This window comes from Salpingoeca rosetta (genome assembly GCF_000188695.1).
Source record: "Salpingoeca rosetta unplaced genomic scaffold supercont1.15, whole genome shotgun sequence".
Lineage (NCBI taxonomy): Eukaryota > Choanoflagellata > Craspedida > Salpingoecidae > Salpingoeca > Salpingoeca rosetta.
The window spans coordinates 301525-316890 of record NW_004754919.1 but is presented as its reverse complement, the minus strand read 5'-3'; the positions used below and the strand labels follow the sequence as shown (position 1 = coordinate 316890).

The 15366-nt window shown below is 55.7% G+C and overlaps 6 protein-coding genes across 6 annotated transcripts in view; 4 read left to right on the top strand and 2 right to left on the bottom strand.

Annotated features, from left to right (window-relative positions):
* The window catches only part of PTSG_05868 (mycorrhiza-induced NACHT/WD40-repeat domain-containing protein), a gene marked incomplete at both ends in the record, with an annotated part of 7814 nt that extends 6314 nt beyond the window's left edge, over window positions 1-1500 (top strand). Inside the window, one exon of the mRNA XM_004992704.1 lies at window positions 640-1500. Coding sequence (XP_004992761.1) covers window positions 640-1500 — 861 coding nt within the window. The remainder of the gene's footprint in view (window positions 1-639) is intronic.
* A 46-nt stretch (window positions 1501-1546) lies between these two features.
* On the top strand, window positions 1547-2830 carry PTSG_05867 (uncharacterized protein; the record flags this gene model as incomplete). The annotated part of the gene is made up of 1 exon (XM_004992703.1): window positions 1547-2830. One exon carries the CDS (start codon window positions 1547-1549, stop codon window positions 2828-2830), a length of 1284 nt encoding a protein of 427 aa, XP_004992760.1.
* A 180-nt stretch (window positions 2831-3010) lies between these two features.
* On the bottom strand, window positions 3011-5541 carry PTSG_05866 (uncharacterized protein). Its single transcript, XM_004992702.1, has 6 exons — window positions 5250-5541; window positions 4813-4947; window positions 4515-4610; window positions 4102-4343; window positions 3856-3904; window positions 3011-3560 (listed from the first exon to the last, which is right to left on the bottom strand). The coding sequence occupies exons 1-6, from the start codon at window positions 5295-5297 to the stop codon at window positions 3495-3497; spliced, it is 636 nt and encodes a 211-aa protein (XP_004992759.1). The 5' UTR covers window positions 5298-5541; the 3' UTR covers window positions 3011-3494.
* Window positions 5542-5671: 130 nt separating this feature from the next.
* PTSG_05865 (uncharacterized protein) lies at window positions 5672-9991 on the top strand. Its single transcript, XM_004992701.1, has 11 exons — window positions 5672-5894; window positions 6159-6278; window positions 6530-6573; window positions 6718-6831; window positions 7086-7172; window positions 7344-7436; window positions 7603-7718; window positions 7993-8083; window positions 8377-8778; window positions 8952-9363; window positions 9611-9991. The coding sequence occupies exons 1-11, from the start codon at window positions 5828-5830 to the stop codon at window positions 9748-9750; spliced, it is 1686 nt and encodes a 561-aa protein (XP_004992758.1). The 5' UTR covers window positions 5672-5827; the 3' UTR covers window positions 9751-9991.
* A 500-nt stretch (window positions 9992-10491) lies between these two features.
* On the bottom strand, window positions 10492-12559 carry PTSG_05864 (uncharacterized protein; the record flags this gene model as incomplete). Its single annotated transcript, XM_004992700.1, has 3 exons — window positions 10492-11187; window positions 11557-12457; window positions 12489-12559. The coding sequence occupies 3 exons, from the start codon at window positions 12557-12559 to the stop codon at window positions 10492-10494; spliced, it is 1668 nt and encodes a 555-aa protein (XP_004992757.1).
* Window positions 12560-12688: 129 nt separating this feature from the next.
* PTSG_05863 (Ampd2 protein) overlaps window positions 12689-15366 on the top strand; it is a 7311-nt gene continuing 4633 nt past the window's right edge. Inside the window, exons 1-8 of the mRNA XM_004992699.1 lie at window positions 12689-13048; window positions 13273-13387; window positions 13570-13659; window positions 13830-14015; window positions 14251-14325; window positions 14608-14673; window positions 14843-14950; window positions 15141-15210. Coding sequence (XP_004992756.1) covers window positions 12888-13048; window positions 13273-13387; window positions 13570-13659; window positions 13830-14015; window positions 14251-14325; window positions 14608-14673; window positions 14843-14950; window positions 15141-15210 — 871 coding nt within the window. The 5' untranslated portion in view covers window positions 12689-12887. The remainder of the gene's footprint in view (window positions 13049-13272; window positions 13388-13569; window positions 13660-13829; window positions 14016-14250; window positions 14326-14607; window positions 14674-14842; window positions 14951-15140; window positions 15211-15366) is intronic.

Here is a 15366-nt window from a genome sequence, read left to right as displayed (position 1 = left end):
CAACCCCCAAGAAGTCTGTGTCAGCTCCACCAGCCACGAAAGCACACACACACACGTTCACACTGACACCAACACCAACAGCGACAAGCCTGAACCTTCGAACCTTCGCAGCAACTCCAACTGACACATCCGGAAACAACACAGTCCCATACCCCACAGACAGCAGACTGGCACTGACTCACCAGCCGACCTGACTCAACAAGAAGACATCCACACACAGCAACACTGTGCAACGCACACCCCAACCCCGCCCACAAAACAGCTTGGGACACACACATTCCTTCTCTGTTGTCCGCAAAGCCAACTGCACTGTCAGATACACCGACACAGCAGCCTACTACAGACACAACACTTTGCTGCAACAAACCGCAACAGCTGTGCTCAAGCGACCATTTTCCCTTCCCCCTTCCCCCGTTGCAGCCTCAACTTATTGCCAGGAACCAAACAACTAAAGTTTAGGCCAGTTTGAACAAGCCAGCTCTCGTCGACAACGCTCAGCTAGTCTACAAACCAGACTTCCCACCCGTCTCCACAACATTCCCGTTCCCACGTTCCTTTCATTTTCATCCTTCTGATCCCAATACAACCAGCATGAACGACAACCGTTCTCGGTCCCATTACCCTCCTCGCCAAGAGCAGCAGACCTACGCATACAAGCCAGAAGGGCTTCTTCCCACACCTGATCCAACCCCTTGCCTCGACATGCCCTCCAGTTCCCTGAGTTCCACTTCCACCATCAAGCCGGCAATCACCCCCACAGCCAGCACCAGCACCAGCTACGTCAACCCGAATTGGCGGCAGGATGTCCGCGTGGACGACCAAGTCATCGAGCGCATCTTCCAGTCGCTGCCAACCCCTGTGGACGTGCATCAGCCGTGCCACAGCCACAAGGACGTGCGCGCTGCTGTTGGGGAGCGCGCGTTCTCTGCGTTGAATCGCCAGCTCCGCCCCGCCTTTGCCCACAGCAGGCAGGCGCTCGTTGTCACGCTGTTCATGGACTGGCAGAAGCGCATGTCGAACCTCAACATGCAGGCGCTCTACCGCAGGCAGCACGAGTTTCGGGAGACGCGCGGGCGCCGCCGCGAACTGAACCTGCAAACGCTTGCCCGCAGGCACAACATTGGCGTCACTGCGCTGGGCATGGCGCTGGTTGGCGGCCTCTTCAGCAAGTACTTCTGCCTCACGCCGCACCACCTCGACCCCACCGCCAAGACGGAGCTCTTCCACATTGTGGAGGACGAGGCGTTTCTTCGCCTCATGGTCCACAACCGCAAGCGCATTGCCCTCGTCCTCCAGGCGCGCGAATGCCTCCGCAACGCCGCCGTTGACAGCGACGACGACGAGAATGATGAGGATGGTCTTGAGCAGAACAGGAATGATGACGACGATGCTGATGACGGCAACGACGATGCTGACTCCACATTCAACGACGACGACGACGATGATGATGGTGATGATGATGATGATGATGATGATGATGATGATGATCACGGACACTGATCGCACCGCTGCGCTACCCGAGTTTACAGAGGAAGAATGGCTGGCGATGGTGGCTGCCGACAAGGAGCTGGAACAGATTGCGCTGGAGGGCGCCCTGTGCGTCAAGGGGAAACGCTACTACTCCAAGACGGACGAGGCAAACCGCAGGTTCTGGTTCGAGCAGGTCACGCACCGCAGCAAGACAGACAAAATCTCCGCATACACGTACAGGGACGCGCAGACGAAGCCGCGCCAGGCCACGCACGCGGAGGTGCAGCTCACGGCGGACTTGGCGGCCATGGGCGTGCCGCGCAGCGCGTATCTGGTGGAGGCCGAGATGAAGAAGACGCACGAGACAAACGTGGCCACCCCAGACATCAAGTTCCACTCGCCCACGACCATCAACGGTGCATGCGTGCAGTGGATTGACGTAAAGTCCGGGCTCACCTTCCCGAGGACATCCTGCCCGCGGCTGCTGCACGACTTTGGGCGCAAGCTGCGAAAGTACGTGGACATGCACGGCCCTGGGCTCGTGCTCATGCACCAGGTGCCGCTCAGCGCACAGCTGGAGCAGTGGGCGCTTCGCGTGCTCGGCGAGGAGCGCGCCGCCAAAGTCACCTTCTGGACGCGCATCCGACAGCACACCACCACCACCGTCAGCAGCAGGAGAAGTAGTGGTGTTGGTAGGCACAAACGAGGAAGTGGGGGCAGCAGAGGAAGCGGAGACAGCAAAGGAAGCGGAGGCAGCAGAAGCGACGAACACCGCCATCATCACCACCGCCAGCAACGTCAGCAACGTCAGCAACGAACATGTGAGCAGGATGGTGAGACAGCCACGAACATGGGCAGGTTGCTGCAGCGCCACGGTGAGCGCGAACTCTCGTCGTTCATGAACTCCAACTACCAGGATTACCAAGACGACCACAGCGTCAGCAGCAGTGGCAGCAACACCCGTGACTCCTCTGTTGACAGCAGTGCTTCATCATTGCACATGCTGGGCGACGGCTATGGATACGGCTATGATGCCAACTGTGGCAATACGCGTGCTTACGCAAACACTCCCGTGACAACCTCTGCTCCGGCCTCACCGGAGACACGCCGCCGCAACAGCGGAGTGAGCAGGCCAAACGGGAGGCAGCCACATCATCCTCATCCCAATGCTCGCTGGGGCCACGGTGGCGATCAGAAACATCTGCATCGCCGCCGCCGCCGCCACACGCGCAGCGTCTCTACCCCGCCCGGCCTGGATGGGCTCACAACCACACGTAGCACTGAAGGTACCCAGGACCAGGAGGAGCAAAGGCAAACGGAGGTCTACGTGCCGCCACACAGGCGCCGCACGAGGCACTGAAGGGAGCTTGAAGGCTTGAGAGGGGAAGGGAGCGAGCGAAGGAGCGAGGCCATGGGTCCTTGGGTCTGGGTTGAGGGAAGCGTTTGTTGCTCACGCATGTGATGTTGTCACATGTCATATGTTGCGTTTGCGTGTCACATCACACCACCACACCACACTACAATTATGAGCCGCAATAAACGCATCCAGAGCCACAGCGCGACTTGTCTGGTGTTTAATGCGACCGTCGCGCAAATGAGGGGCGCACTCACACAATTACATACACGCACAACGCACATCTCCGCAACGACAGCTCGGAATAACCGGCGTCGTACACGGCGGAGGAAAACAGAGAAGCAACACACACGAAGGATGCTATGGCATCACGTGCACATAGCGCGCGAGGAAGCAACATGTCACTGGCTCAATCGTAGGGTGGTGAGAGGAAGGAAGAGAAGTAGAGAGAGGGGGCAGGGGCAAAGGAACAGAACCAAGCAAGCAAGCAACTGGCTCAAAAGACTTGCAAAGGGCTGCAATTTCCATTAAGCCATGTACATGTACACCAAGAAAGCGCGCACAGCTACCGCGTGCGCGCACACCAAAAACAGAACACCACCACAGCGCGCATAGAACGTGTGGGAAGAGAGGGAGGAGAGAGAGAGGGGTGTGTGTGTGTGGAATCTGCCTAGTTGATCATGTACTTGCTCTCAGAGAAGTAGCTGGACTTGGCCTTCTGTGCGACCTGATGAGGCTGTTGGGAGGGTGACAGATGCGAGGGACGCGTGTGTGTGTGTGTTGGGAGGGGGAGAGGGTTGGGAGATGAGAAATGCGTGCGTGCGTGTGCATATGTGTGTGTGAGTGAGTGTGCATATGTGTGAGGGTGTGTGTGTAGGGGGGGGGGGTTTGGGAGATGAGAAATGCGTGCGTGCGTGCGTGCATGCGTGCGTGTGAATATGTGTGAGTGTGTGCGTGTGTGCATATGTGTGAGTGTGCGTGAGTGTGCATGTGCACGAAGCAATACAGCTGCGATGGTGCAACCAACTTACAAGGAACTCAATCTTGCCCAGCTCCCTGCAAATATCCTTCCACTTGCGGCTGAACAGAAATAAACAGAACAGGACCCGGGGGAGAGGGAGGAAGACACGTGAGCGAATGTGGGGAAGCCCATGAGTGATACAGTCGACACAACACACATAAAATAGGACAAGGCGCAGCAAAGACTTGGAAGAAGCAGGAAGGAGCAACAACAACAACAGCAGCAGCAGCAGCAGCACGACCATCATCATACGCACCCAATCGCCATGCAGGCCTCTCTGTCAGACACGTCCTTGAGCCAGAGGCTGAGGCGGTCGCGCTTCTTGGACTTCTTGAGAGCGGCCACAGCGCCGCACACATGGTCCTGATACTCGCCGAAGAGACCGCCAATCACGCTCAAGATGGTGCGCATCCACAGGTCGTTGGAAATGCCAACCTGGCACACCCACTTGCCACCGCGCTCGTTGAAGGGATCCTCCCAGGTCGGCGACACGCCATTCTACATTGTAAACAAATGAAAGCACACGTGGTTGGGTGAAGGAGGAAAGGGTTGAACAAAGACGAAGACAAAACAGGCACCAAGGGTGCACACACGCATGCGTGCAAGAAGCAAAAGCGCACAAGTCTACCTTACACACACACACACACACACACACACACACACACACACCCTGAAGAGGTGGAAGTTGCAGCCGCTCATCTCCTCCACGGCCTTGATGTTGTTGTACAGGCGCCAGAACTGCTCCAGCGTGTCAAACACATACACCTGTTTCGAGTCACGGTCATGTGCAGTGTTGAGTGCACCGGAAAAAGGAAGCATCAGCACGAACATTCACAGGCAGAGGGAAGGGGAAGGAAGGGCGAAAACGTGCACGCAGCAACATGACAGCGACGAGGACACAACTGCCACACACCCACCAACAAAACCCACACACCCACACACCCACTTCGCATTTACACCCACACACCTTCTTGAGGTTCTGCTTGTACTGCTCATCTGTGGGGTTGCGGGGAAGGTCCATGGGGTTGTCGTAGTACAGGCACCACGTGTCGCACAGCTTGTGCTCCGGCTCAGGGCCAATGGGGACAGCCAACTCGCATTGCTGCAGGGTTGATGACAGAGCAAAGAGGGGGGGGGAGAAGAAGAGACTGATTGAGTGAGTCACTCTGTGTGCGGTTCTGCAAGGGAGGGCGACGCGTATACGCAGAGCATCCGCACACAGACACACGCAACAAGAGCATACGCACACAGACACACAACAAGAACATACACGCACAACACAAGAACACACACACACACACACAACAAGAACATACACGCACAACACAAGAACACACACACACACACACACACACACACAACAAGAACATACACACGCACACACACACACACACACACACGCACGTTGTTTGGCTGCTCCTGTTCGGACGACTTGCGCTCAAGCATGGACATCTTGGCTGGTGCGACGCAACAGTATGGGGGCGTGGAGGGTAAGGTGCGGAAGGAAAAGTGGCAAGGGGGGGGGGCTGACTCAAACAGCGATGCGGCAAACAAGGACGGGCGCAGTGGGTGTGGATCCACAGGAGAAGCTGAAAGGCAGCGAGTGAAGCAAGGTGGGCGAAGAGAAAAGGATGCACACACGCGGTTGTCGTGCGATCGCACACACAACACCACACGCTCGGAATGTTGGTTGAAATTATAGGTCAATTTTCACCATGCTATTTCTATGCCACGGCCACATTCGCCGCGAAATTCAAAAAAAGCTGGTTGGTTGTTGTCGCAACCACGATTTCCCCCCACACACGACATTTCCTCCTCTCTCTGCACACACAGCACACAGCACTGCACGCACTGAATGAATCTGGCGCACCGACCGCATCCAGACCGTCATCCTTCTTCCCTTCGCTTGATCGCGTCCCCTCCCACCTCCACCTGCCTGCCCCTTGACCTCTCAAGCAGTAGCGTGCACGCCAGTTGCCATCATGCCCACGACACGGCGCAGCGCCCGCCTTCACCAATTCAAACAGCGCTTCGAGCGCTCCTCAGAAGGTGTGTGTGTGTGTGTGTGTGTGTGCGTTGGGAGGGACGTGGGGAGATATGAGCAGATGTGCTCGTCTGTGTGTGCTTGTGCGCGCTAGCTTGTCGTTGTGCGTGGGCGTGCGTGGCTACACTCATGCACGCGTACACAAAGATAAACCAAGAACGTGCGTCATGTGTTTACACTTTCATGCTTCAATGCACATTTCCCACACACACACTCCCCCCCCGCCTCACACACTCCCCCTATTCCTATGCCGTCGACCACGCCTGCAGTCCTTCAGAACTCACGCCAGACTCGAAGGCAACACCAACGCTCCGTCACACGGCAACAGCGCCTCAACGAAAATAGGGACATGGAGTCCACCAACACTTCGCTCGTCGACTTTAGCACAAGTGCGTTCCGTTGCGTTGGGGTGGCTGCGTTGCACACACGCACCACTCCCAGTTTGCATGCATATTCGTGGCACCTTCTCACCCCTTCTTTGCTTCATCCCACTCACACATGCGCATACAATCATACATATACACATACTCACGCACATACATACACTCACTCACTCACCCGTGCATTCACGCACAAATACACACACACACACACACACACTCACACTCACACTCACACACACTCTCTCCCTTTTCCTCAGTGCCCAAGATGGATCGCCGACAGAAACTGCAAATCTGGCAAAAGGTACACCTACCGATCTCTGTCGTTTGATCCTGCGGCTTGCACACGTTTTGCACATGCACACAGCCTACCTTTTCCTTTTTCTTGCCTTTGCACACGTCATGTCACCGCCTCACGTTGTGGTTTGCGCTGTTGATTTCTGTTCAGGCGCGCGAGGAGAAGAGACAACAAGAACAGGAGCAGGCCACTGCAAACGCAAAGCCGCCATTTATTGTCGGGCGAGCGCGATCGCCATTCAAAACCATGGAGCAGTTCATCAAGGTAATGTGTGCAGTCATCACTCTCTGTGTCCGATTGAAGAGTAACAAGTTTCCATGCGAACATAACGCACACACACAGACACAGACACACACAGACACAGACACACACAGACACAGACACACACACACACACACACACACACACACACACAGACACAGACACACACACACACACACACACACACACACACACACACACACGCTCAAAGGTTCGCACGCACGCACGCACGCACACACACACACACACACACACAGGCCACTGCTGTGAACAGTGAGCTTGAGGGCGAAATCAACCGCGCCCTCGGCCAGGCGGAGCTTCTCATGCGCAAGCTCATGCCCAAGGTGTGTTTGTGAGTTTGTGTGTGTGTGTGTGTGTGTGTTGTGTGTGTGTGTGTGCGTGTGTGTGTGTGTGCTCTATGAGGACGCGCTTGTGTTGTGTCATGGTGGCACACCACTGCAACAACGGTCCTCACCAAACGAACATGCATTGTGTGTGCATGTTGTTTGTCACAGTACCTGGAGCTGTGCCACAACGCCAACAACGACGACGCCACTGTCCGCTTGGACGATCTTCAGGGCTACTGGGACGCGCGCGTCGAAGCTCAGGTGTGTGACTTGTTTGTATGGTGTGTGGTGTATGGTGTGTTGCGACAAGGTAACCCTTTACATGACTCCATGGAGCGTGTCTGTGACATAAAACACAAAGCAGCACCACCTTCGACCCTCATCCATTTGCGCTGCACGCAAAACAACATGTTTTCTGTTTGTCCAGGTGATGGACATCAAGGCGATGTTCAAGGCGCTGGATGAAATTCGCAGCAACAACTGGCAGCACAAGCAGGAGACACCGGAGCCTGCTGCGCCAAAGAAGCGCAAAGCAAAGAAGAAGTGCGTGCTGATCGTCGTGCGTGCGTGTGTGCGTGCGGGTGTGCGTGCGTGCGTGCGTGCGTGCGTGTGTGTGTGGAGTGTGTGTGTGCGTGTGTGTGTGTGTGTGGAGTGTGTGTGTGTGTGGAGTGTGTGTGAGTGATTAATTGGCGCTGTGAGCAGCGACGGTGGCAAACCGGACCCCTATCGCTTCTTGAAGAATTCTTCATGAGTGTGTGAGTCTACTGTCGTTTATCTGACACTTTGTCCATTCACTCCTGCACTTCTTGTCCATCAGGGTCGTTCGCAAGGCGCGCAAGGGCAAGCCCTCATCTGCTGTCGCCGCCTTTCTCGCCAAGAAGCGCGCCGAAAAGCGCACAGCTGCCACTGTGAGCACCACCACTGTCACGAACAACACATTCAAACCCACATCAAGTGTTGCTTGTTGTACATACACACAAACACACAACAAACAAACAAACAAACAAACAAACAAACAAACAAACAAACAAACAAACAAACAAACAAACAAACAAACAAACAAACAAACAAACAAACAAACAAGCAATCGAACAAACAAACAAACAAGCAATCGAACAAACAAACAAACAAACAAACACACACCATGCCCAACCCATATTAACCTGTTCTCGTGCACACGTTTCGTTGCAATCGGTTCCAGGCGTCACCGCAGATTGAGCTCGCTGTTGCACCCAAGCCCGCGAGTCTGCCAGCACCCGTGCCGCCACCATCCCTGGACGATGTGGCCAACGGGGTTGATGCGCTCATCGCTGACAATATCACGGCCGCGTCGCCAATTGCTGCTGATGCCCTCCCACGCCGCAAGAACGCGCGCCTTTCGCTCCGCGATGACAGCGATGTTGAGACGGACAACGATGACAACGGTAACGGCATTGCGATGGTTGCGCCCATCACGCCACTCTTCTCTGGCAAGCGCCGCACAGCTGCTGGCGCCCGCCGCAACAACAGCATGCTGCTCACCCCCGTGCGCGCCTCCAAGACGGAGCGGGAGAGCCTTGGCGCCGAGGTCATCTTCACCCCTGTTCGTCGCTCCCGGCGCACGGTACGCAGATGGAAATATTGGCCATGGTTGCTGTTGTTGTTGTTTTGGGTGGTGATGGGGCTGTGGGTGGCGTATGGCTGGTGGTGGGGTCGAGTTTTCGATCGCGTGTGCCCTTGTATTTGCTTTCTCTGACCTTTGTATGTGTCGTCTGCTCTGCACCAACATTCTCGCAGACGCCCAGCAAGTACCGCAATGCCAACACGGTGATGGAGTTCTCCACTGCCATTGAGCAGCCCAACTTTGCATACAAACCCAACCCGGCCCTTGATGTGCGAGCCGATGCGACAGCACAGCAGAATGCCACTGATGGTGCAGCCCACCACGCCACTGAACAGCAGCAACAGCAGCAGGAGGAGGATATTCCTTGTACGCCAGTCAATGCGAGCTCAACGCGCCGTCGTCGCAGCAGTCTTCGCGCCCTCACGCCCAACAGCAATCTGGCTGCGCTGCTCACGTGCGAGACGCCGCAACAGACACCGCAGCGTGGCGGTGACAACGCTGACAGCTGTGCACCCTCGCCAGCCCTCATCAACCTCACTCCGCGCCCTTGCACATCCACTCCGCTCTTCATGTCCTCCCGCAAACGTGAGTGAGTGTGTGTGTGTGTATGTGTGTGTGTATGTGTGTGTGTATGTATGTGTGTATGTGTGTGTGTGCGTCTGCGTGTAAGCGCGTGCGCTTTCTGTGTTGGGCACACTCACTCGAGGAACACGTGCATCCATTCCCAGTCTTTTGTGTTCTTTGCCATGTTTCTCTTTCTCTTCGTGTTGATACTGTTGTGCACCTGCGCTCACTGTTCGGCCCACTCGCTGCCCGCCGTACCAACACACAGGTCCCTCGCGTGCACGTCCCGCCCTCGCCTGCATCACGGAGGATGACGAGAACACATCCCCCAACGCTGACGCCAATACAGGCAGCAGCCCCTCTTCCCGCCAAAACGTGGCTGCTCCCATCTTTGATCTCCTGGCATGACGCTGTACCACTACAACCAACCGCGTGTTTGATGTGGAACTAAGCACGTTTCTTCCTTCTTCCTGTTCCTCTGAGCATTGTTTCCACACTTTGTTTCCCCGCTGACCCTCTTCCTTCCTCGCTGATTGTCGTTTTGCGTTGCTGCATTTTGAACTCGTACTTGTCGCATGCTTGCATGTGCATGCATGTATGTCGTTGTTGTTGCTGCTGCTGCTGCTGTTGTTGTTGTTGTTGTTGTTGTTGTTGTTGTTGGATTGGACTGCTTACAGAAAAGCTTGCTGCTGACATGACTTGCATGACGATACTGCGGCACGCGTGATGCCTGTTTGTGGTGTACATGGCATGGCACGAATGGTCGCTTCTGTTGTTCGTTTTTTGGGTCGTGTTTTGCTTCCTTCTTTCTCTCGTTTCACTTTGTTCCTTGGTTTGACAGAACCATCAATCACCATAAACGCCCGTCCCATACACAACTTCGTGAACAAGGGCGTGGGTGGGTGTGGGGAACGAACACGCAGATGGCTGAGTGCTTTGAACTGATACAACCACACGTCTTTCTCTCACAACACACACGCACACAGACACATATGTACATATATTTGCACACACACACACAGACACACAGACACACACAGACACAGACACACACACACAGACACACACAGACACACACACACAGACACACACAGGCATACTTACATTCATTCACACATACAAACATACACACCACAACACGCACGTTGCTCAAGCGTCATACAGGCGCACGTCCTGCAGCTTGAAGACCTGGTTGCCAACACTCGTCCAATGCCGGTGCAACCGCCGCGCAAACACTTCCAGACACCGCGGGCGTTGTCGTGGTGTGCTTGCAAGCACACCATCCTCCTCCTGCCGCTGCTGCTGCTGCTGCTGCTGTCGCAAAGGAGATGTGTTCGAGCCGCGTGTCAGCAACGACACGAGCAAGCGGTGAATTGCGGGCGGCTTTTCGCTGTGCACGAGCGAGGGCACGCCGGCAATGCGCAGGTCCGCAGGCAGCGCTATTGGGGCATCAGCTCCATGCTGCACAACAGCTGGTGGTGCATGTTTGACCTGCTGTGAGTGTTCAGTGTGGTTTGAGCATTTCGCAACTTGCTGGTGCTGTTCACCTTCCTGCTTCTCACCCTCGTTCTCCTTCGTCTCCAATTTCTGCTGTTTCTCCTCGTCCTGCTGCTGCTCCCTCCTGTCCTCGTCCTGCTGCTGGCGCATCGCTGCCTGCCATTGGTGGACGATGCCGTATGCTGGTGCGGTTTCAAAGGCGCCCGGGGCATTCGTGGCGAGGATGAGCACCTCATATGGGCGCTTGTGGCGGCTTGAGAGCGGGAACACGGGCTCCCCTTGCGTCGTCACCTTTAACCATTTCCACTCCGTCACCTTCTTCAAGCCCCAGTGAGGCAGCAACCTCTCCTGCACAGCACGCAAGGGAACAGCATCAGCTCATGCATGCACAAATGTGGTGTGGCTGCGCGTCTGTGTCTATGTATGTGATGGTGTGCTTGTGCGCACGGGTGCGAACTGCGGCACGACCGCATTGAATTCATCACATTAGTGACCACCACCACACACACACACAAAAAAGCACACACACACACATACACACAAAAAAGCACACACACACATACACACACACATACACACAAAAGCACAAACACATACACATACACACACACACAGACAAAAGCACGCACACACACACACACACACACACACGCATACACACACACACGCACACACACACAGACAAAAGCACGCACACACACATTCCTTGCAACTCACGTGGACGAATGTGGCGCAGCGGTCGTTGTTGGTGATCCAGAGGGCGAGGAGGCAGCGCGGCGACATGAGAAACGGGATGGGAATGTCCATGATGGCGTCGTAATCCATGGTACCATATCGGGACCCGCGGCGAACAGAGCCGTTGTGCCACGGCGGATCCATCACAATGAGATCAAAGACGCCAAGGTCCTGCATGTGCGGGCGCAGGTGTTGGATGTTTGCCAGCAGGAACCTGCAGGGCGATGGCACCAGTATCTCCTTGTCGTCAATCTGCGCTCGGTAGCAGCACGCACCGCAGTTCGTATCGAGCTTGGTGTTGGTCGCCTCTGCCTGGCCGTCAGCAGGCTGCTTTTCATCGTGGGCCACCCTTTCCGGTGACATTACGCAGACGATGCGGTTGGCGAGGTCGGTGGTCGTGAGGCGCATGGGCATCCTGTCGCTGCTCGCGTCTGGCAACCTCAGTGGCGGCAGTTGTTGTGTTGTGCCTGGATCTGTTGCTGCGGGCCAAGGGTCCTTGGAGAGCGTCTTGATCTGCTCTCGCGTCAAGCACGTGTGCGAGTCGTGGACACATCTGCGCTCACGAGGCAGCGTTGAATAGAAGGTCTCACAAGCACTGAAACAGGCAGACAGCCTGTCACGCTGCGTGCCTGCGGCTGGTACCGATGCTGGCACAGCTGCTGGTTTGGCTGGTGTTCCTGTCAGCGCGCCTTTTGCACGCTTCCGGGGCAGCGCGGCACCATCCACCTCTTCGGTGACAGACGACGTTGCTTGCTGTCGTTGCTCATGCTGTGTTGGCCTGTGGTCGTGCTGCTGGTGCTGCTTCTTGTGCTTCTTGCCTTGGATGTGTGGCGTGGTGACGCCAAAGTCCACGCTGACGCAGCGCGCGTGCTGCTTGCAATCGCTGCCACAACACGGCAGCACAGCTACCAAACCCAACGCTCCTGCGCTTGTTGTACTTGCTGCGCTTGTTGTGCTTGCTGGGCTTGTTGAGCCGCTCCGCCATATCCGACTACTGTTCATGCTGTCGTTTCCCGATTTCGCAATCGCGCAATTTCTTCTCTTCTTCGTGTGCGCGTTGTGTGCGTTTTCGAAGAAGACGTTGTTTCCTTCTTGCATTGTGCCGTGTGCGCTTTTTGTGCGCTGACTTTTGTGCGCTGAGCTGAGAGAGTGCTGTCATTTTTTCCGCACAGCGTCCGCATTGCCATCATCACATCAGCCCAGATCCAAGATCGACCTTGCTTCTTGCTTGCTTGATTGATTGATTGCGCCCTTGCTGGTAGCACGTGAGTGAACCGCTCCCTCCACCCCCACTGCGACAAGAGCCAGTGAGCATGGCCGACAAGGGAGACGCCTCCAAGAAGACGGAGGAAGAGAAGCCCACGGTCGTGGAACCCAACACAAGCGCGGAGAGCAGCAGCAGCAGCAGCAGCAAGAAGACAAAGGACGTCGGCGTCGTCCACACCGCCTCCGGCGATGTCTGCATCCTGCCAGGGTACGCCAGTGCGTGCGTGTGTGTGCTGTTTGAATGCCTGTGTGTGCTGTGTGACAGGGCTTCTGTTGCGGCTTTGATCCCCTTCGTTTGTGGTGTCCCATGCGTTGCATGCACTGCACGACGAGTGCATTTGCTTGCTGTTGCCTGCAGTGGTGTGGTGTGACACCAGCTTCATTCACCCTCATTTCCGAACGGCCCTTGGACCTTGCTTTTGACACCCACAGGAACCAGCAAGACGTGTATCGTCAGCTGATGGAGACCCAGCCAAGCAGCGCCCTCAAGTACCTGCAGAGCGGCGTGCCTGACGTCATCGAGGATGTCTCCGACGAAGAGGATCAGGTCGGGTGTGTGCGCGTGTGTGCGTGTGTGTGTGTGTGTGTGTGTGTGTGAGTGAGTCAGAGAGATAGTGTGTGCGCGTGTGTGCGTGTGTGTGTGTGTGAACTAACACGCGTGTGGTTCGTGCTTGAACTCCCTTCCCTTGCTCCCTTCCTTCCCTTGCTTTAATTGCTACTCCACGGCAGGTTTCAGCCGACGAGGAGGAGGAGATGCTGCAGGCCGCCCGCCTGACCGGTGACGCTCGCTACACCGTCACCGAAGAGAAGAAGCTCAACGTAAGCCTGGCTGCATATGTGTGTGTATGTGTATGTGTGTGTTGCGTTTGTTCCCTTCCCTTACCTCGTCTGTTGTATCCCCCATCCTCTCGCCCCTTTCTTCACTCACCCTTTCAAACCTTTCCTAACCCACACCCCAAACCTCCTCGTCCCTTGTCCACGCTCTCCAGGATGCGCTGTTGAAGTGGCACGCGAAGCTGCAGCCTCCAGATGCCCCTGAGCCGAGCAAAGGGTCGCTGTCCCCGCCGGTCCGCCGCCGCGAGCGCCTCACCTCGATGACCACCATCGCCCCCGACCTCAAGGAGGCCACCTCTGCTGTCGACTTCCGCCGCATCCTCCTCACACGCATGGAGAAGGTGAGAATGTATGCCGGTGGTGACATTTTTTTTTGTGTGTGTGTGCGTGCGTGCGTGTGTGTGTGTGTGTGTGTGTGTGTGTTCGTGTGTGTGTGTTCGTGTGTGTGTGTGTGTTCGTGTGTGTGTGTGTGTGTCTACATCACCTGCACCACTAGCAACCGCATCGTTAGCACCTCTGGTGCATTGGACTCATTGCATGCACGCATTGGCTTGTTTGTTGTTTGGATAACACCAGCACGAGCTTGAGACGGGCGACATTTCCACCATGATCATGAACGCCGTCTTCCTTCGCCAAAAGTACATGCGCAGGGTACGTCGTGCGTGTGTGTGTGTGTGTGTGCGTGTGTGTGGGAATGTGTGTGTGTGTGTGTACGTGTGTGAGTGTGTGTGTGAGTGTGTACGTGTGTGATTATGTGTGAAGTGTTGGGCGGAACACGTAGGATGGAACACGTGTGTTCACGACGCGGGGGGATTTGCTGTTATGAGGACTGTTGTCGTTCATGCTGTCGATTGAACCATCACTAATCGTGGAGCCCGCCACTCTGATCTAACCTTGTGCCCCTTCATGATATCTTGACGCACACCTTGACAGAGCGAGCAACAGTTCCCCTCGTTTGTGACGGAGCTCTTGCTTGCAGGCAAAGGGCCGTCCCGCAAGGTAACACATGCCGCACGAGCACTTTGCTGTGTCGCAGATATGCTGAATGATACGCGGTTGATTCAATGTCTTCTCAACCACGTATATACATCCCCACACGTACACACACACACGCACACACGCGCACACACGCGCGCACACGCACACGCATACGCACACGCATACGAAGACTGCGCCATCATCCAGCGGGCAGAATCTGCCAAAGTGCTCGAAGGTGTTTGCAGAGGAGGACGTGGTTGCCGATTGCCTCAAGTCAAACAACGTCAAGCTCAGCATGGTCAGTGCGCGTGCGTGCGTTCATGTATGTATACATGCTTGCGTACATGTGCTTGTGTGTGTGTGTGTGCATGACTTTGTGTTTGTGTGTGTGTGTGTGGCAAAGCCAAACGACTTGTGGTTGCACGAAACCAATGTGCAGATTGCGTGTGCTGGTGACTGCTCACGTTTGCGTGCGCGTGTGTCTGCAGCATAAGGGCGTGTTCAACCTGTACGCAGGCGATGATGAGGAGTGCACCATCCCCTTCTACAAATACGTTGGTGAGTGGCCACAACAACGAGCGCTTTCTGTGCACGTGTATCGCTTGTGTTGAACACTCGGAAGACACACACACACACACACACACACACACACACACACACACACACACACACACACACACACACACACACACACACACACACACACACACACAC

Coding starts and splice junctions, on each gene's coding strand:
- PTSG_05866 (XM_004992702.1), bottom strand. CDS start 5,297: ATGTCCATGCTTGAGCGCAAGTCGTCCGAACAGGAGCAGCCAAACAAC. Junction 4,344..4,514: donor GCAACTTCCACCTCTTCAGG/GTGTGTGTGTGT, acceptor TTTACAATGTAG/AATGGCGTGTCGCCGACCTG. Junction 3,561..3,855: donor TGGGCAAGATTGAGTTCCTT/GTAAGTTGGTTG, acceptor CCCTCCCAACAG/CCTCATCAGGTCGCACAGAA.
- PTSG_05865 (XM_004992701.1), top strand. CDS start 5,828: ATGCCCACGACACGGCGCAGCGCCCGCCTTCACCAATTCAAACAGCGC. Junction 5,895..6,158: donor CTTCGAGCGCTCCTCAGAAG/GTGTGTGTGTGT, acceptor CCACGCCTGCAG/TCCTTCAGAACTCACGCCAG. Junction 7,173..7,343: donor TGCGCAAGCTCATGCCCAAG/GTGTGTTTGTGA, acceptor TGTTTGTCACAG/TACCTGGAGCTGTGCCACAA.